At 52.5% G+C, this 20,018-nt stretch overlaps 1 protein-coding gene across 10 annotated transcripts in view; it reads right to left on the bottom strand.

Annotated features, from left to right (window-relative positions):
* CBFA2T3 (CBFA2/RUNX1 partner transcriptional co-repressor 3) overlaps positions 1–20,018 on the bottom strand; it is a 111,107-nt gene that overhangs the window by 50,593 nt on the left and 40,496 nt on the right. For 6 of the 10 annotated variants that reach the window (XM_073308216.1, XM_073308220.1, XM_073308219.1 and 3 more), the window contains one exon: positions 17,718–17,826. The exons of 3 other annotated variants lie outside the window; for them this stretch is intronic. In XM_073308216.1, coding sequence (XP_073164317.1) covers positions 17,718–17,811 — 94 coding nt within the window. In that variant the 5' untranslated portion in view covers positions 17,812–17,826. Of the gene's footprint in view, positions 1–9,425; positions 17,691–17,717; positions 17,827–20,018 lie in introns of those variants that run through there. One more of the 10 variants, XM_073308221.1, reaches the window with a different exon arrangement.

A 20,018-nucleotide genomic window follows, 5' to 3' on the forward strand; every position in this document is an offset into this window, starting at 1 on the left:
CACACACACACACAATGGGGAGTTGGGAGCCTGAGATCTGCTCTTTGGCTGCACCCCCCACGCCAGTTTCTCACCCATTTTGGGGGGAAATTGACACGGATTGGGGTTTTTTTTCTTGTTTTTCTTAAAGCAGGAAATTAACGCCCCTCCCTCCTGGCAGTCTCCAGACCCAGGTGGGCAGAGGCTTGGGGAATGAAGGGCTGGCGTCTCTGCAGCCTGCCCGGCCTGTGCCTCTCCACGCCGTGGTCACGGCTGTGGCTGCCCAAGGGACCCGCCACATTGCAAGCTGTTCTGAGAAACCTCCCGGCAGCCAGAGGCTAGGGCCAGGCCCAGGGCCGGGCAGGTCTGGAGCAGCCCACTTTCCCAGAAATGGGCGTGGATTGTTCCTGCTGTGCTGGGCCCCGGCAGCCCTGCCTCATGGCAGAAGCGAGAGCCCCGGCCACGGGAAACCACGTGTCTGATTCTGCTCTCCCTTAGGCCGCAGTGACTCCTGATTTACACCTTCCGACGCAAAGTCAGAATCAGGCCCAAAACAGCCACAGATCTGCCCAGATTGGGAAGAAGGCCACAAACGCAGAGCCCGGGAGAGCTCTGCAGACGACGTGGCCACGGCAAGCCGATAACTGTGAGCCATGCTGGAGTAACTGTTGCGTTCCACCCACGAAGGGCCAGATTGGGCGGGGGGGGCAGGACTGAGACTTGAAGCCACAGATTTTACTATTAGTGTCAATTGTACACTGAGCAGTCCAAAGAAAGCGCAAGAAAGAGGAAGTTCAAGCAGGGATGGAGCCATTTTCCCTTCTTTGGCTCCTCAGGGGGTTCGTTATACCCATCAGCCACCCTTAGATGCCAGTCGTGGGCATGCGAGTAGCTCAAGGGAGGGTGTAAGTTAGTGGAACGGGGTCTAAGCTAGTGTCAAGGGAATCTAATGTAAGACATCACCTCTGAATTGGGCCCAGAGAGTCACTGGTCTGAGGGACGCCTCTTAGTGCACTAGGAAAACCAAACCAAACAAAACCACCCCCTGCCTAAAAAATGGACCCCAAATCCTAATTATTATACCCTTCCCTGCCTAGGGAGCAGAGAGTGCTTTACAAACAGAGAGTCTTACCAGCCCCTCTGCAGCAAATATCATTGTCCCCATTTCACAGGAGATAAAACCGACCCACAGAAAAGTGGAATGACTTGCCCAAGGTCTCAGACTGAGCGAGTGGCAGGAATTGAACCCAGGAGTCCTGGCTCTCCATCTCCTGCTGTAGCCATGAGAGAAAACTCCCCCAGCACTGGGCCTGGAACCCAAGCGTCCTGGCTCCCAGACAACAGCCCTAAGTGCTAGACTGCACGTCATATTTGAATCACTGAGAGCTTTCCTCCCATCCCCTAATAAACCTTTCAGATATTTGCTGGTGGGGGATCACCCGGCCAGGTGAACTCCAGTCTATGCTCCACCTGTCACTGCAAACCCTGTTGGAAGGTGGATTTGTCTTGCCTCCATGGGCGGAAATAAAGTATCGTAACCACATTAGAGACCCCAGTTTAACCCTGGCTCAATCCCTAGGCCAAAACGTGCTTAGAATATGGGCTGCTTTCGTCCACACAGGCAGGTATGAACCACGCGCTAACTCTTGGCCACAATCTTGGGTGTTTTAGCACAATCCTCTCTTTAAAAAAGTGTCCGTCCCCCTTGTCCTGCCCCAGCAGAGCCCAGCCTGCCCCCGGGGGGGCGATGGAGTGAGGGGCTCATCCCACCAAAGAATGGCCCCCAGGGAGCAGCTGCCTTGGGTGGGTGATGGAGGCCGACGTAACCTGCCCTCCGTGGTGGAGGAATACGGTCACTAGGGCCAGGTGTGTGTGGGGGTTTAAAAGGAAAAAAAGTGTAACTCAGAGGAGTCTCAGGGAACGTGAGGGGGTCACTCTGTCACTGACCTCCCCTTGCAATGACAGCTCAGGCAGGCAGCCGAGGAGTTCAAGGCAAAGTGAGACACATTATCAGCAACGGCTCTTTCTGGCCTGACTCAAGGGATCTGAGCAGTGCTAACAACCAACCTGGATCCCCACAAAGCTCCGGCAATGGGGGGAAAACAAACCAAACAATCTCCTTGAAATGGGGATTTCAGAGCCCAAGAGCCCTCAGGAAAGTCTAACAATCCCGGCCCAGGGCACAACGGGAGCAATTCAGTATGCGCTGAAATGGAAAACCGCTCCATTATGGAGAAAGCCCCGCTCCTCCCAGCCCCACTTCGGCACCCAGGGCCAGGGTGTCCTGGGATCAGTTTAGGACTCAACTCCACACACCTGAGACCGGCAGAGTCTGCATGCAGCTGGGCTCTCAGCCATCTGGTCTCCACCGGCAACTTGCCAAACCTTCTCTCCACTATTAGTCAAATGTTTTACGAGCACATTTCTTATCTGCTCTGGGACATGACTCCAGGGGGACAACCAGGGCAGAGCCCTTCTTCTCAGGGGTCTCAGCTCTGACCCTGCCTTCCTGACAACAGAACCACACGTAAATGGGCTGGTGACCCTGCTGTGCAATACCATGGCTCTCTTCCCCGTATTGAGAAGGAGAAAGAAACGTGATCACCAAGCGAGGGATGCAGGATTTCACATCAGGACTGCGCTCCCTAGCTAGGTGTCTAAGGTCTGTCAGCACCGTGGCACCTGAGCCTCTCCCAAAGCAAACAAACTCTGAAATCTCCCTTCTCCCAGCCCTGCCGGCAGGAACAAGCCTACCATTATCGCTGGGATTTTAAAATGACATGTGAGGATGCTGATGTGGTTGAGAGAGAAAAAGTGATGCTTAGATACCAAGGTGAGGGGCACCTTGGCTTAGACAGATCAGTAACACATCCTGTGAACTCTTTGGGGCAGAAACTGACCTACCGAGTATCTGTATATGATTAGCACAACAGTGCTTCTTTCCTTTAGAGTTCTCCTAGACACTAAAGTAATACAAATAGATAGATAGATAGATAGATAGAGGGGGTATATTGGGATGGATAGATAGAGGGGGTGTATGGGAATGGATAGATGATAGACAGACAGACACACAACGGTTCTCTGAATACTAGGCTATGTCCTCACTGCAGGGTTAACGGGCGGGATCTACACTCACATCAGCCTGGCCCGAGTAAGAGTGGTGAAATCACACTGGAGTTGCCATGTCCACACGGGCACTGCACTCACTTGTGGGTGATGCTGAAACTTCGGGGGACCTACCCCATGGTCCTTGGCGCTGCACTAAGCTGAGCCGCTCTGTGAATTCCTCCCCAGCGAGCTGTGGGGGGAATCGTCTGTCCTTTCCGGGCACAGGGAGGGAATTGTGGAAAGGGGCGAGGGGAGCAGCTGTACTCGAGTAGCGCTGGCCTGCGTCCACACTGCAGGTCTGCGTTAGCAGGTGACGCTCTGCGCTCCCAGGGGTGGTAACCTGTGTCCCTCTCCGGCCAGCACTGCTTTTGGGGGATGTTGGTGGCTGGGACTCAAGGTCGGGGCCACGGGGATAACGTGGCCGTGTATTCTAGCCGCAGTCAGCAGCGGTGCAATGCCCCTAGCACAGCCAGCCTTGGGCAGCCTTCCCACCGCAGGCTTTCCTGACAGCGGCAGGGACACCTGAACCCCGCTCCTGCCAGAACAGCTGCACCACGAGTGGAGTCGAGTCGCAGAGCCTGTCTGACAGCAGCTGCTGGAAGTGCAGAGGAGAATGAGCCCCGGGGCAGGACCGCAGCAGGATTCCCCTCAGGCCCAGACGGCCAGGTTTAGCATAGACAGTGATGCAGGGCCAGCTCCTGCCATGCTTCCTCGGGCAACGCTCTCTGCAGCCCGTCCTGGGACTGCTTGTGAGCTGAGGGTGATTTCTGCCTGGCTCAGGATGGCAGGACTTGGGGAATGTAAGGCATCCCCCAGCGGGTTCCAGTCTAGACCCACAGAACAGTTCCTTCTCGAGCTTGAGGAGTGGCTGGGGGGGCTTTCGCTGCCTCACCCTACTAATGAGGTGCTTAGCTACATGCTGCCCTCTCCTTCCCCGGCCCTCACGCTGTCACTAAGCGAGAGTGACCTGGTCCCGTTCCCTCGGCCTTTGCATGGCCAGCTCTCTGCTCTGTGCTGGGCGGGGGCGGGCCTCTGATGAGCCAAGCTCAGGGTTGGAGCAGAAAGAAACGAGACTGATGCAGTCTGGGGTCAGAAGAAAAGCAAACGGCTAATGAGCTGAGGACACAAAGGCTCGTTAATGAAGCACGCAGCACAACCCGGAACCCAACTGTCCCCGCAGTGTTAGGTCCAGAGCCTTTCCCAGCCCCGTTCTCCGGAGTCGTCTCCTTCTCTTCATGCCCTCCAGAGCGATACCCAGGTCCCCTCAGTGGCTTCGACAGGGGCCACGTGGCTATCCCACAGCCATGCTCTGAGCCGATGCCTTGGGGTTTTTTGCCATGACAACATCGTGCCGCTCACCTGAAGTGGCACATTTTGGGGAGCCCAGCGGGCGAGGCCAGGGGAGCAGGTGCAGTTGCTTTCAGTTTGTTCTAAGCCTGTGTCAGCACAAACGACGCCTTTTGAAAGCAAAGCAAATCAGTGAAACTCCCACGTATCATGTAAAGGAAACCTGGCTTTCGCCGCTCCCATGCTTTCGAAATGGGGACTTTTGCTGCAGATAACACACGCTACTGGAAAGTCGGGAACCAGATGTGCTCGTAGGCTGACATAGAGCAATGACAGAAGGGCTCTGGAACAGCTCATGTGCGGAAATCTCCCCTCTGCACCCCGCTCCCTCCCGAGTTCACTCTCACTGCATCCCCAGAGCCAAGGACAGTGATGGAAAGTGCCCTTCACTGCTACCACCACCGGGCAAACCCTGTCTGTGCCATTACAGCCTCCTGGAAGAGAGCAATTCGGGCTGTCACGTTTATCGACTCAAATTCTCACCAGCCAAGACCTGGGCCTTGGCGGTACCTGACTAGGCTGCCAAAGGAGGCTACTGGGGTAACCTGGAGATCATAGGGACCCCCTTACCTGGGGCGGTCTGTGCTTTTCACCCTTCACAGCTCAGAGCTTCCTGTGTCTGGCTGAGCTCAATATGAGGAGACTCTGCCTTCCAGCTAGGCCCCTTCCTGCTCTCTGTGGCTATCTTAGGGCCCGCTGCTGGGAGGTGCCAGGTGCCCACGGTGGAGCGGTGGGCCTAGGTGTCTCACCAGCATCTCAGCATCTCACCAGCCCAGACACGTGGTGCCCGGGCGCAAGGAGAACATGGAACAAGATGTCACTCTGTGCCTCAGAGCAGGACGGGCGGGTCCTTGATTCCAGGCTTGGCCACATGAGAAAATGGCACCGGTATCCTCTGAGTCGGCTTTTAAACTGATCCAGTGAAGCCGGTGCCAAAGGCGACATTTGGCTTCTTTTGGTTTAGTGACACTGGTCCTGACTGACTGGAGTGAACTGCAGCAAGCCTTCTACTGAACTAGCTCTGTTCACACTACCCTTTGCAGTGGTCTGCCTGGATCAGGTTAAATTCACACCTCCCTTTATCCATGTGCTGCTGTCTCAGGTGGATGAGCCCTCAGAGATGGAACAGCTTGGCTAGGTCCTCTGCAGCCCGTTGGTGCAGGGCAGGACTGGTCTGTTTTCCAGTCTGCTTTCAGAAGTCCTCACTGGCAGGGCTTCTGTCCCTTCCCTACAGCTCTCTAGATTCCCTGCCAGGCTCAACTCAAGGGTGTCTAGTCCTCACTGGTCCTTCCCCAGCCTTCCAGGCGGGTACTGCTTTGCCAGCCATGGCTGCCAGCGGTGCCCCTAGAAGGCCTGTAAGCCATCGTCTAGATCAGTGCGGTGAGGGAGTCAGCTGAGCCCCTCCTGCTTGTTAATCTCTTGACCATTTTAAGCAGAGAAGCAACTGGTGGCCGTTTTGTCCTGTGGTTGGAACACGGCGCTGTGAGGCTATAAGCCCAGCTGAGCCCCCAGCTCACCCAACACATGACCTCTGGCAAGTGCCATGTCTCTTGTCCTTGTTGAACCTCATCAGATTTCTTTTGGCTCAATCCTCCAGTTTGTCTAGGTCACTCTGGACCCTATCCCGACCCTCCAACATATCTACCTCTCCCCGCAGCTTAGTGTCATTGTGAACTTGCTGAGGGTGCAGTCCACACCATCATCCAGATCATTAATGAAGATGTTGAACAAAAGCGGCCCCAGGACCGACCCCTGGGGCACTCCGCTTGATACCGGCTGCCAGCTAGACATGGAGCTGTTGATCACTACCCGTTGAGTCCGACAACCTAGCCAGCTTTCTATCCACCTTATAGTCCATTCATCCAGCCCATACTTCTTTAACTTGCTGGCAAGAATGCAGTGGGAAACCGTATCAAAAGCTTTGCTAAAGTCAAGGAATATCATGTCCACCGCTTTCCCCTCATCCACAGAGCCAGTTACTTCATCACAGAAGGCAATCAGATTGGTCAGGCATGACTCAAGTGGATCTTTTCCAGAAAGTTCCTTCTGCAAAGGCCCAGAGCCAGGTCTAGATCCTGCCCAGGGCCAGGGGAGACCTCGGAGCACCACGTCCACCCCAGACACCACAGAGGTGAGCACAAGCACTGAAGGGGTCCGATTCACATCCCCCTGAAACCAGACCCAATCTGAAAACCGAGGGTCATTGCCCTAAGGTTCCTGCAGGCAGAGACTTCGCGGCTGCCCCACCAGCATGAGCAGCCCCATCACCTGCGCTCTCCAGCCAGGGCCATCACTCTGACAAAACGTTCTCGTTACAGTGGGTTGTCCTTGAGCTGGCAGGTCCCAGCAGATCCCCACACAGCCAGGCCTGCCCTTGGAGAATTAGGCCACCTCCTTTCACAATTGTACTCCACGGCTTTGGTCTCCCTGCGGCTAGACACATGAACACACATGGCTAATCTGGTAACGGGGATGAAACGAGACCGCTTTTGTTCCATCGCGAGATAGGTGGAGCAGCCTCCTCCCGCCATGCCTCCGCCGAGGAGGGCTCCACCCGGTGGGTGCGCTCGGGAACGCGAGTCATTTCACCATGAGACAACAGAACTCCAGGACCGCCAGGCCCAGGAATTTGCATCTCACTTTGCCAGATTTATTTAATATTAACTATGGAGCCTTGATTAAATCAGTTTTGCAAGGATTACATGGACTCACTTTCTTCTAGTCTGCTAATTCCAGAGGTCCCATTCCTCCTTGTTTCCTCATTGTCTTCCGACAAATAACCCTCAGTAACTAAGTGTGTTAGAGATGGGCCAGACTATGAACCCAAACGCCTCCAAGGGGGATCCAATCCAAATTTTACAGTCGGACCCGCTTCAGACTGATGCACTCCTATGGGGATAAATGTAAGTCAAAAACCCAACAGCCACTGGAGAGACCTAGCGACCAGTGCACTGGACTGGGAGCCGGGAGATCTGGGTCTATTCCCAGTCTGCCAATAACCCCCTCTCACCTTTCATGTGTCTTGTCTATTTAGCTCTTTGGGGGAATCTCACTGTGTCTTTGTACAGGGGCCCTGATCTCAGTCTGGTGCTCTAAGGCGACGGTAACACAAATAACTAATAACCACACCCTCATTCTCTGCCATCAATTCAGCAGTGTCAGCTAGCATCCTGGCTGTTGCTTTCCAGTGAGAAGCCAGTTTGGGAGAAAAGGAAATCATTTTAATACTTTTTTTTAAAAAAAAATCCCTGTTTTACAAGCCTTCATTCGCTATTGTTTATGTAAACAGGTAAATTGTTTCGTATCTCAATTAAAAACATCTGCCACATAAATGAATACCAATTAACTCCTCCTGTTTTTAATTACTCTGTTAATTACACACAGGCAGCAGAAAGGATGGCATGGGAATAGGGGAAGCGTGATGCACACGCCCTCCCCCCTTCCCCCTCTGCTCCCCTCCCCACCTTGCTCTTGGCAAGGATCCGAAATATGCCCAGATAATGATGGATTAAGGTGGCTGGTGAAAACCATGGCTCGTAGCCAGCTCTGGGGATTTCGGCTCACTTCACAGCCGCTATGTGGAGGCCTCACCTCCTGGCTAGGATCTCGCAGGGAGTGGGTTCACCTTGGAGAGCCATTCCCCTGCTGCACGCACGCTTACCCCCCTACACATGTATTCCCCTCAACCCGAAGCTGGCCTTGCCCACCAGAGGCCAGTCCAGGGCGGGACGCCCGCCTCCCTTCTCGCCAGCCGGCTCACCATAAGGCTTCCCCAAGCCTGATTAAAAGGGACTTAGCTCCAGCCCCCAGGAGCCCAGTATATGGAGCAGGCAAACCTCGTCAGGTGACTCCCTGGGTGATGAGGACTAAGAGGCAGCATACCTGGGAACCCCCCAGCCAGGAGGGAGGGGGGTAGGCGAGGGGGTGGGAAATGGGATGCCATGTCCAGCTGTGCTGTTGGATTGCACTGGGCGCTCTGAGTTACGCCCCAGATATTGCAAACCCTGGCTGGGTCTCTGCTCCAGGAGGACCCACTGCCCCTGCATGAACACAGGGATTCTGTAGTCAAGGGCCCTCGCACCCCTATCCGGGAGAGCAAAGAGCATCTGTGAGGGGCAGTGGAATTCCTCTCAGCCCCAGCTCCTGCCTACAGTGAGGCTCACCCTGCCCACGGGGACAGCACACCCACACAGCCAGGGCTAATTGTGGCTTTTAAGCTGCAGCTCCACATTGCCCATGGCGGGGAGGGTGCAGGAGGTTGCCCCCCCCCTTCCCCAGTGCATCAGCCCCACCCTGCGGTCTGAGGCAGAGGGAGCGGCTAGGTAACCATGTTCATTACCCAGGATCGCTCACAATCGAAGTATTGGAGACAAGGAGCGGGCGGGCCGCTGCTGAGAAAGCCCGGAGGAGAATACCTCAGGGTCTATAGTTCAGGCTACGTGATAGTGACCCGCTTCTTGGGGGTCTCAGGAAGAAATCGGCACCTAGGCTGATCCGAGGTCAGGGAGCCGTGTGGAAAGAGGCGCAGAGCAAGACCATGGCGGTGGAAGGGACCCCGAGGCTGGCACAACGGGGGAAGTGTCTCCGTTTTGTTCTTTGCAGTGCTGCTGTCCCAGGAACTGTTTTTAAGGCTTGGAGTGTGGACAGTTCCTCAGCCTGGTAATGGACACTGCCCCGGAGAGAGTCATCCACACAGATGCATCTTCAGCACAGCAACCCTCACAGCCCAACCCTACATGTCGCTGGGCTTAGGATGTTAGACAGTCAAAGCGGGTGGATGGTTCCAGCAGGAAACGGATGCAGGGCGGTCACCCAGACATGAAGGCTGAATTATTAAGGGTGGCTGGGACCACAGTGTGCTCTATCGTTACGTTATGCCACGGAGAACAGCGGCTCTGCAGCTCCCCCCGAAATATGCCTCCCACCTCTGCTTTGTCAATGCAAGGGCCTGGGGATAAGGGGTGGGGAAGTGAGTGGTAAAGGCATCACACCTGGGAACATCGGCTCTGAGTTTGCCCCAGCAGCAGGGAGATGCTACGATGAGTACAGTCGTGCCGAGAGCGGGCTGGGGTTTCCTCCGACACCCAGAGTGCAGGCCTGTGGAACGGGAGCGGTGTCTCCACCTGCAAATGTCGTCAGCAGGATGCCTGCAGAGAGAAATCGTGGGGCCTTTGCCCCACAGACCTAGAGGGGGTTATGGGGGCAGGGCGAAGGGGACTTGACTTTGCCTGCCCACCTCAACATCTTCATTGTGGACCAAATGCATCCCTGGTGTAATTGCACGAAAGGTAGTGGGGCTGCACCAGGGATACATTTGGCCCCAGGAAAGTGTTTTTTTAGCTGCACGTGGGTGTGAATTCCTCCCAATAGGCCCTTCCTTCTACCACCCTCAAGTGCTTTTGGCTGCGGGGCGTTTATTGCACCGTTCAAACCAAGCCTGCCTGTAATAGAGGCCTACGCTCGTATTGCTAAGCGATCCCTCGCGCTGCTGGCTGATTTGGACTAGACTCTCCTAATCCTCCTCCCTCTGCATCACCGTTGTGGGAAGCTTTCCAAGCAAGCAGATGGGGCAGCAGAGCAGCCGCAGCGGGGAGCGGGTTTCCTTACAGGACACATTTTACAAGGGAGTATTTTGTGCATTTCAGCCTGGCCTATAAAACCATCTCGGGTCCAACCTGGGGATTGCACATTGGAGCATGTGAGTCTACAAGGTCTTGCAGGGGGGTTCGAGCCAATTTGGCAGGAATGGGGGGAGCTGAGCAGTTACTCTGTCTCTCACTGACGGATGTAGGAATTGCCTTATCAGTTCAGACCACGGGTCCCTGCTTCAGCAGAAGGTGCAGCAACCCCAGAGTGGACTCATCTGGAGTACTCTGCCCACAAGGGAATTTTGTTCCCAAGCTCCACGGGCGCCCAGCACCTCTGACAGCCAGGCCCAACGGGACTTTCCGCTGGACATTCACAAGCAGCTTTCACCAAGCTTGGCCTAAGCGATTGTCCTCGCCACCGGTGCCAGCCACTGGCCCATCCTGTCAGCTGTTACCTGGAAACCGGACTGAGACGCTGTGTTACTTCCTAGAGGAACAGGTGGGCAGCTTAGTGCTTAATGATGGAGTCACATGACAAAAGACACACACAACCCCTCATGCTATTTACCAGCTGTCTGGCGCTCCTGGATCTTAAACATACTCACTAAACACTGCGAGTAAACAGAGCAACGGGATCCGGCCGTACATGCCTGGAGCACGGCAGGCCCCCCGAGCATGTTCTGACATGCCTGCTTGGCGGTCATCTGCTGCGGGGGGCAGCAGTTCTTTCGGGGGCTTGGCAAGTAGCATGAGTCCTGACACCAGGTGGCAACACAAAAACCCACCCAGTCTTTGCCCTCTCTCGGGACTGGGGCCCCATTGTGCCAGGCACTATACAGCCATATACAAAGACCTAGGGCCTGATCCTCCGCCGCTGAAGTCAACAGAAGTTTTGTCATTGCCTTCAGCAGGAGCAGGGTCGGATGCCCGGCTCCTGCCCTACCCAAGAAGACAAGTGACATATGGAGGGTGGGGAGGAACGAGAGCCAATCAGATACAATGATGCACCATTTTTACAGCCATAGATGCACGAAGACAAATTTCTCTTGGTTATTATGAATACACAAAGTGTCAGCTCTCCCCATCTGTTCCTCCAAGCAGCCGTCATAAATCCGCCAATTTTCTACAGGCCTCGCAGCAGAGGGGGGTCACTCCTCCAGCCTTGCTAGAATGCTCTGTTCTTATTTCTATTGTGGCCACATTTTCCAAGGTATTTAGGTGCCTAAAGACCTTTGATCTGGCCCCTAGAGACCCCAGTCCGGGATCAGGGCCCTGTCCGACTAGGCACTATACATACACAATGCCAGAGCCAGTTCCCACCCCGAAGAGCTTGCAGTCTAGGCTGGTAACAGGCTTGACCCTGACTTCAAAGGCCCCACTGAAATCAATAGGAATGTGTTGGCTAAATATCCTGGATGGTTGTGGGGAGAGACATTGGCATCATCTCGAATAATTCCCAGCCTCAGCAGAGCAGGGAGCCCAGCGGGAGCAACTGTGAGACACCTGCCACAGTGATGCTAAGTGAGTCTTGGAGGCCACGGAAATGGGAAGCTTCCATGGAGACAGGACTAGAGGGTGACAGAGTTTACATTGCTGCCTCCGAGGCCAAATCCCACTCGCTTGACATGCACCACTGATCGCTACCGGAGCGCTGGCATGAGGCAGGGGTGACCCATGGACTTTCCTTGCAACTGTTGGTTCCCCTCCTCTTGGTTTCTGATCTGCTGGGCTCTGAGAAGCGTCCTCAGTTGTTATGATCAGGATTTATTATCTGTATTACCATAGCGCCTAGGAGAGCTAGTCGTGGGCCAGGACCCACTGGTGCTAGGAGCTGTACAAACACAGAACCAAAGACAGTCTCTTCCCCCATACGTGTCATTCCCGTATCAAGGCGGGATTTGAAGGAAGAGGAGGAGGGAGCTTTGTAGATGTTTATGAGGGGCAGCCTGGGAGAAAGCAGGAAAATGGAACAAGCAGGTGCTGGAGGCTGGTTGAATGGGCCAGCTGGAGGTGGGAGTTGATATTTTGATACCAACTGTGAGATGACAGGTAGGGTAGGGCTAGGCTGGGAAGAGCCTTCACAGTGAAGACAGGCAGCTTCTGTTTGATGCAACAGAGCAGGGGGAGCCGGTGGAGGGATTAGAAGAGAGGGGTGACATACTCAAAGCCTTGGGCTCGGAGAACAATCTTTGCAGCAGCATTCTGAATGGGTCCGAGCAAGGCAAGGCTGCATTTGTCAAGGCCAGAGAAAAGGATGTTGCAGAAATTGTGATGATGAGACCCTGGATGCCAGTTTGAACTGCATGGGTGGATAGGAAAGGCCGTATGCAGAGATATTCTGCAGAATGAATTGGCGAGATTTAGATATTGCCTGGGTGGGAAGACCTAGAGAGAGGTCTGAATCAAAGCTGATGCCCAGATGAGGGGCAGGATGGTAGTGTTGTCCCCAGCGATCAAGAAAGGAAGATGGGGGGAGGGAAGTTTAGGAGCTCTGTTTTAGCCATGTTGGACTTGAGCTGACGCTAGACATCCATGCGGAGACGTCGGAGAGACAGGCTGAGATCCTGGTTTGGACAGAAGGAGATGGGTCTGGAGCCGAATAGATCTGTGAGCCATCAGCACAGAGGTGGAGGTTGAATTTGTGTTTGCAGATGAGATACCCCAGAGATACAGTGCAGAGGGACAAGAGGAGGGAACCAGGGACAGAGCCCTGTGAAACCCCTACAGAAAGCTGGAAGAGGGAGGAGGTGGATCCTCTGAAGGACACGCTGAAGGAACGATTAGAGAGGCAGGTGGAGAACCAGGAGAGGCCAGTGTCACAGAAGCCAAGGGAGGACAGGATTTCCAGAAGTAAAGCACGACTGGCTGTGTTGGAGGCAGCTGCCAGGTGAAGGAGGATGCGGCTGGAAAACCGGTACTGGGCTTGGACTCATTAGAGACCTCGGCAAGAGCCGTTTCCGGGGAATGCAAGGGGCGGAAGCTGGACTGGAGAGGGTCTCAGCTGAAATTAGAGGAGAGGGACTCCAGCCAGCAATTACAGAAAGTGCGTTCAATGAGCTTAGAGCTGAGCCAGAGAAGGGAGATGGGGAATGGCTGGAGAGGCCAGCGGGGTCAAGGTCGGGTGTTTTAAGATGCGGGAGACGAAAGCCTGGTGGTATTCTGAGGGAGAAGAGCCAGAGGAGAGTGAGAAGCTAAGGAGAGTAAGGCTGGGGATGAGAGACGGTGGGGGGAGTTCAGGAGAGGAGGAGAGAGTCGAAGGAGGGGAAGGCTGCCCAGCAGAGGGGGAAGATCATGTCGTGTTTTGTCCATTTTCTCTTGGAAGAAGCTGGTGAGTTTGTGTGCAGAGAGAGCAGTGGAGGAAGGCAGTGGAGTGGGTGTGAGGAGTGACTGGAAGGCAGAGAAGTAGGAGTTGGTTAGCCAGGAAGATGCCAGAACTGTAGAGTTCTCTCGAGGCCTAATGAGTGGGAGCGCCATGTGAGCTCCTTTACAGGATAGGCCCTGAAGTATGCAAACTGCCAAACTTTAGTCACATTCTATAGAACGGCAGGGCCCGATTCTGTCCCTATTGATGGCAGTAACCAAGCTCCTATTGACTTCAAGAGGGGCAGAATCCAGGCTGCTGATGGCACATGGGCTGTTGGATTCTCTGGTGTTCTCTTTTTTAAAATCCTGTGTTCAATTTTAACACATTTTTGTCTGTGTGAGATTTAATAAAATAACGGGGGCGGGGAGGAATCAACAGGAATTTTGCAAACTTAACAGGAAGTCCCTTGCATGCTTTCTGGAAGCATTTGCTGTGCATCTTCCAAAGGAAAGTTGTGGGTACATAAAGGTGTGGCTGCTATCCAATTGACTATCCATACTGAAAACAAGATGGGCCCTTTCTGTCGAGAGCACCCTGAGTGGGGATGAGGGGTCAGTCATGGGAAAGTCTCCGGCAGGAGTTTTCACTAGCCATATTAAAGGCCTGATTCTGCAATTGAAAAACTCCTCCTGCCATCCGTAGGGGTAGGCTTGGTCTTTGAACATTCAGGGTCAGATTCTCATTTACACTGAGGCCTCTTTGCCCCACTCTGGCAGTGTAAAGACAGCGTAAATGACATTCACATTCACTGTAAGGGCCATTTTCACTGCCAAATTAATGTAAAGGGTCCCTAGTGTACAAGAGAATTCAGGCCTGAGGCGTTCATTCAAAGACGCCTCTCTCTTCTTTGCCCCATTGCTCAGCGGAGACATTATTGATCTCGCTGTCATGCAGACATAAGAACCTGGAGGCTGGGAGCTTTGCCTCCATGTGATTGAAAGCAATGGGACATACAGTGGGTGGTACCTATTCTTAGCTGAAAGCGTGGGTCTGCCCTGCAGAATTCCCCGGTAAACATGGCCGAGAGTTATTCGGCAGAACTGACCCTGGGCGGATTCCAAATCGGATCAGCTCACTTGAGTGACCAAAATAAGTTGTTTAAGTTCTCATAAGCCCTGCAGAGCCAACACAGCTGTGAGAGGGAGCCAGAGTCGGTCTGGCCCAGTCTCTCCCATGGAAATCAGCTGGAATGAGGTGTCTAAATGCCTTTTGAGCATCTGGCCCTTTCTTCTCATGCATCATCAACAGCGCAGCCATCTGATGTTCCAGTCGCAGGGCCACGTTCCCTCAGGGACATCAGTGCAGCCTGCGCTGAAGACAGCCCGGTATTCCCCACTGCCCAGCACAGGGCTGGCCATGCACAACAAGTGATCTTCAGTGGGGCTGCCCAGAGGTCACAGAATTTGGCTGATTGATCATTATTCCACGGATGACGTGCAAGGTGGAAAGAACCCACAGATCCCAGAGACAGCGTCCAGCACTGGCAGCTAAAAGCAGCGATTGTTACAGATAAACTGAGCCCCTCTAGTCTGGGAGCACGAGCAGACAATCACCTGAGAGCCCCACCATGGTGTCCTTATTACAGTCACTTGTAAGAACAGAACTGCACGCTGGGACTGATCCTGCACCGCTGGAATCAGTGGGAGCTTGGCCATCGACTTACATGGGTGCAGGTCCGGGCTCTTAGGGGATGCTAAGAAGTAATAAGCGATATTTCAGGGGAGACACACTTGTGCCCACAGTGCCTCTCCTCTCTCGGCGTCTCGTGCAGATGCTTGTTTGGAGGGCCCCTCAGGACTCTGAAATCCAGAATGCATGCCATGGGCCTGATCCTGCGTTACACCAAGGCGACTTGACAGCACTCTGGTGGTGTAAAGGGAGTGCAAATGTCAGTGTAAAGTGGCCTTCGGGTGAAGGAAAAATCAGGCCCCAGATGCTGGAGTCCAGGGTCCATGTTCCTAATTGGTCCCAGAGCCCTTGTGGGTCGCCTGGCATCAGGAATTCCCTAGAAATCAGGGCCCCGACTCCCCACTGCCCTGCACCCTGTGCAGTCATTTGCACCAGTGCAAAGAGCATGGAACGTGCGTGTCCAACACTACCTCGTGTTCTACACCACATTGCACTGGTGTAACTGAGAAGCGGAACAGTGACGAACTGAGCGTCCTAATCACTCCAGAAGGAACTGTTCCAATGGCTCCTCTTAGCTCTCCCACACTGAAATGGGAGGCAGCGGGAATGCAGCGGATGCGAACGTGTTTGCTTTGGCTTGGTGGTGGCGTTGGAGTTTGGCTTGCTTCAAAGAAGCTGTGGCAGAGGAATAAGGGCTTGGTTCTTTCGGAGGACCTGCTGCTGCTCCTGCTGCAGAGTCCTGTGGGAGTTTTGCCAGGGGCGGCCATGGAGTGGGAGCAGGATCAGGCCCCACCTTCGCAGCAGTTGCTTGCTGCAAACTGCAAACGCACTCGTCTGAAAACACACCGCTGGTTTTTAGCTCATCAGAGCAATTAGACGGAGACACAATTCTCATTTATCATGTCTGATAAACACTGAAATGTGACAACAGTCTAATGCGCGTGTTGCTGGTTTCCCCCAATAGCCATGTTTTGTGCTGGCTGGAACGCTGGTGATGGCCCGTCACGCTGGACTGGAATCCCAACTGCAAACATTACGGCATTTCTCACAGTCACAGCCTGTCCACTTCCAGAACGGCTGTTTCCTGTCCTATTAGGCAGCCCTTTATTCTCTGTCTAGTTCACTAACGATCCATTGACCTCCATCAAATAATGCAATAACTTACATTCATGGAGCCCCTTTCATCCCAAAGGGTCTCACGGCACTTTACAAACACACGGACGCTGGAATGTGCTTCACACGCCACAGGGTGGAACGCAGCAGCTGTTTAACAGGGCACGGCAATGTTCTACAATGGTTTAGGACAGGAAGTGGAGAAGATGCTATATCCACGTGAAGAAACGGAGTACTTGTGGCACCTTAGAGACTAACAAGGGGAACTTGGGAAGGCTGAACATCATTACCAGAGCCAATTCACCCCGGCCTTGTGTAGCCATTTACACTAGTGCAATCTGGCAATAATGGTGCAGGAATGGTGAATGGGACCCCTGGAATGTGACGAGGACAGATAACAGGACAGTTGAAACACCACCGCATCTTTAACGAGGGCCTGTGCTTAAGATCTACATTTAATGGCCTCTTCCTCCCAAAGGATTCTACAGCTCTCCCTTAATGCTATTTCTGTGGCCCTGGCTCCACACGGTCTGAGAGAGAAGACTGCCATCTACCAACACCCTGACTCCACTTCCTTCAGCACCCTGGATCTTCCTCTGACGTTTCCCATCCGTGAACTGACTAGGTCAGGGCACGGCTACACTGGCACCGTCCCGCGGCAGCGCGTTGAAGTGCGCGTGTGGTCGCCGGGAGAGAGCTCTCCTGGTGCTCCACGTCCACGAGGGGATTAGCTTAGAGCACGGCGCTTTACCGCGCTGTAACTTGCTCCGCTCGGGGGGGGGGTGTGTGTTTTTTCACACCCCTGAGCGAGAAAGTTGCAGCGCTGTAAAGCGCCGATGTAGCCACAGCTTTAGCGTGGGAGAGCTGCTGTGATCACAGCCACAATCGTGTCCTCCGGTCCCTGTTTCCCCCTTAGGAATGCGTTGCCATTGGCTCTCAGAGGGTACCGAGTCGGCTTTGTTTAGCTTTTCATAACCTCTGATACACTGTAAGCTCATCGGCCGCACTGGACAAAAAGGAGATTTGTGTTGCTCATCACCCACTCCTCCGCTTCGGGGTCTTTCCACACCACTTTTTTTTTGGAACATTTTTACCACCTTCTTCCTGGTTGCCAATACCACTACCTCAGGGCCCCTTTCCTTTAAGGTGGTGGGAGGCTTCCCTGATCTGAGAGCTCCTTCCCACTGGGTCTCTCTGTCCAGTGACTGGCATCCCCATGCATCTCAGTCTGCCCAGGTGCAAACGGGGGACAAAGACCCAAAACACAAGAAGTAAAAGAAGAGCAGGAATCTTAAAATGATGTGCAATGAATGTCTTGCTTGTTCCATTTTTCTGTAAACTCAGTTTCACAAGCATGAGTTTTTAAATTACTTGCCTCAAAATATCAAAACACAAGAGCCCCAGAGATCAGTGTGTGTGAATACAGGTCTGGAGTGAGGCCCCCCTTTTGTAATAAAGGGCAGCAAAGGGGGGTTCTGTACCTAACCCCACCGATAGCATGGTCTCCCTAGAACAGCCTTACCCCAGTTAGAAGGAGGGGAAAGAGTGCTAAAAATGCCACTAACCACAGGTAGAGAGTAAAACCTTACCTGCTGGAGGGGACATGGGCTGAGTCTGACTGGAAGCAGTGGACAGAAAAACCCTTCTCTGTACAGCAAAATTCATCTTTGTTTTCCTTCCCATTGACTCTCTGGCTCACTGTAAAGTCCCACAAATCAAAACAAAAGCAAAACTCTAACTTCTATTTTTATGTGAAGGGAAATACATTTCAGATCAAAGAGGACTTTCCTTATTTGTGTCTCAAGAGGTAAAACTCAACCCGTCCCCAACTGACCCCCCATAAGTCATTTCCCAGCATAGCAAACCAATAGAGTATAAGTCATAAAAATGATGTATAACTTTTTTTTAAAAAACCCCGAGTTTCCATTCCCACATGTCAAGTTTCAGAAAACATCTCTCCAACTGGTACTACTCGGAGAGCTGCAGCACTGACTTCCACACACTTCCTATCCAAGATCACTGCTTCAGTTTGTTGCTGGGGGAGTTAGAGTGGTCTAGTGGCTAGAGCAAAGGACTGGGAATCAGGACTTTTCTATTCCATCCTTAGGTTCTGCCTGTGGTTTGGAAAAGTCACCGAACTTCTTTGTCTCTTAATCATCTCCATTGTAAACAGAAATATTGACGTCTACCTCACGGGGGTGTTTGAGAACTAATGTTTGCAAAGTGCTTTGAGATCCTCGGATAAAAGAACAAAGGATTATTATTCCCCTTTAATTAAAGGCAGAATTGTTCTTGGACAGGCACTGGGAGAGTATAACAGAGGGAGCATGCATAGATGTTCCTTCTAAACGAAAGGCAGACTAGACCATTGCTCAACTTAACGGACACCGTCAACTCACATCTGACCAGAAATTAAAATGTTGTAAAAACAATCTTTTTGTGAAAACCTAAGATCAGTAGAAAAGTTTCATTAGCTTAAAAAAGCAGAAAAAACAACAACAAAAAGAGTTCTTTCTACTCAAATGGGCATGACCCTGCAGTATTTGAAAGGGAAATACTATAACAAGAACCTAAAGATGAAACTGACTCTAAAGAGAAATGAAATTGACCTCACTGATTTTCATTGCCCAAGATGAGAGTAAAGTAAAATGTAAAAAAGAGCAAAGGACAATTTAGCTGTATAAAATTCTTTCCCTTTTCAGAATGTAAGGACATAAGGAAACGATCTTTACAGGCATTGGTTGTCAAGCTGACAGCGATCCCTTTAACACATCTCTAATCATTTCAGTGGCTATCCAGCACCACAATCCATTGTTGAAATAAAAACACACATATACTTGGTTGCAAGCTTAGATTGGGAAGGACACAACATGCAATGCTGAATGATTTGGCACAGTGCACTTAGCCCTCCTCAATAAACCAGTGGGACTGAACTAAGGAAATGGGGCCTTGGCTTGTCATGTTAAAAAGTGATTTGGATTCCTGGATATTGGGGGGAATATTTTGACTTGCTGTTTTTCCTTGGGCCACAACTGCTGCATCAGAACCAAATGTGCCATTAAGACACACTGGACAGACTGCTGAGCAGGAAGACTGGATACTCCAGAAGACAGATCTTTAATGAAATTCTGCAAGACAGGGGCACTGAATGGAAAACACGGGACAGAATCTTACACTGGTTAATTACTATTATGGTCAGAAGCATGTTAAGGCAAATTTAGATAGCTGGATTCCTCCTAAGCAGCCCTTGTTTTAAAACCTACATCAAATTGTTTTGTGGCGTATATACATGTATCTCAATTAGCCCTAGGTTTCTTCCTTATGACTCAGAAAGTCTCCTGAGAAGAATTATGCATCTCCTCACCACTAAGTCTAAATCAATCAATCAGCCACTCTGAAAGTCTGATGTGGAGCTGATGGCTTCTTATGCCTCTGAGCTGGCTCACTGCTCTTGCAGCCACTCGTGCAGGGAGGAAAATGACTTCTTCCAGTCGTGCAGAAAGGGAAAATTTGTGAAGCAAAAATGGGAGAGATTTGCTGCAGGTGGGCACAAAACGAGGCCACCTCCCTGTGGAACTGGTGGCCGCGTCAGATTATGGAGCATTCAGACACCAGCACAGTCCCCTCATTGCAGACACCCCAGGGCTTCAGGAAAGCATCCACACAGGACACTAAGGAGAGAACATGGACCTGCGCTCTCAGCCCAGGACTGGCTTCTGTTCCAGGGCAGAAGAAAAGGGCAATACCAAACCCTACAGTCCTTCCTCAGGCACAATTTCTCCAGACATCAGTTGGAGACTTGCCTGAGTGAGGACTGCAGCATCAGGCCCCAAAGAAGCCACTGTTCTTCAATGGTCACGGACTGACACTTTCCAGAGTGTCTGCTGATA

Source organism: Lepidochelys kempii, chromosome 12, assembly GCF_965140265.1.
Source record: "Lepidochelys kempii isolate rLepKem1 chromosome 12, rLepKem1.hap2, whole genome shotgun sequence".
Classification (NCBI taxonomy): Eukaryota; Metazoa; Chordata; order Testudines; family Cheloniidae; genus Lepidochelys; species Lepidochelys kempii.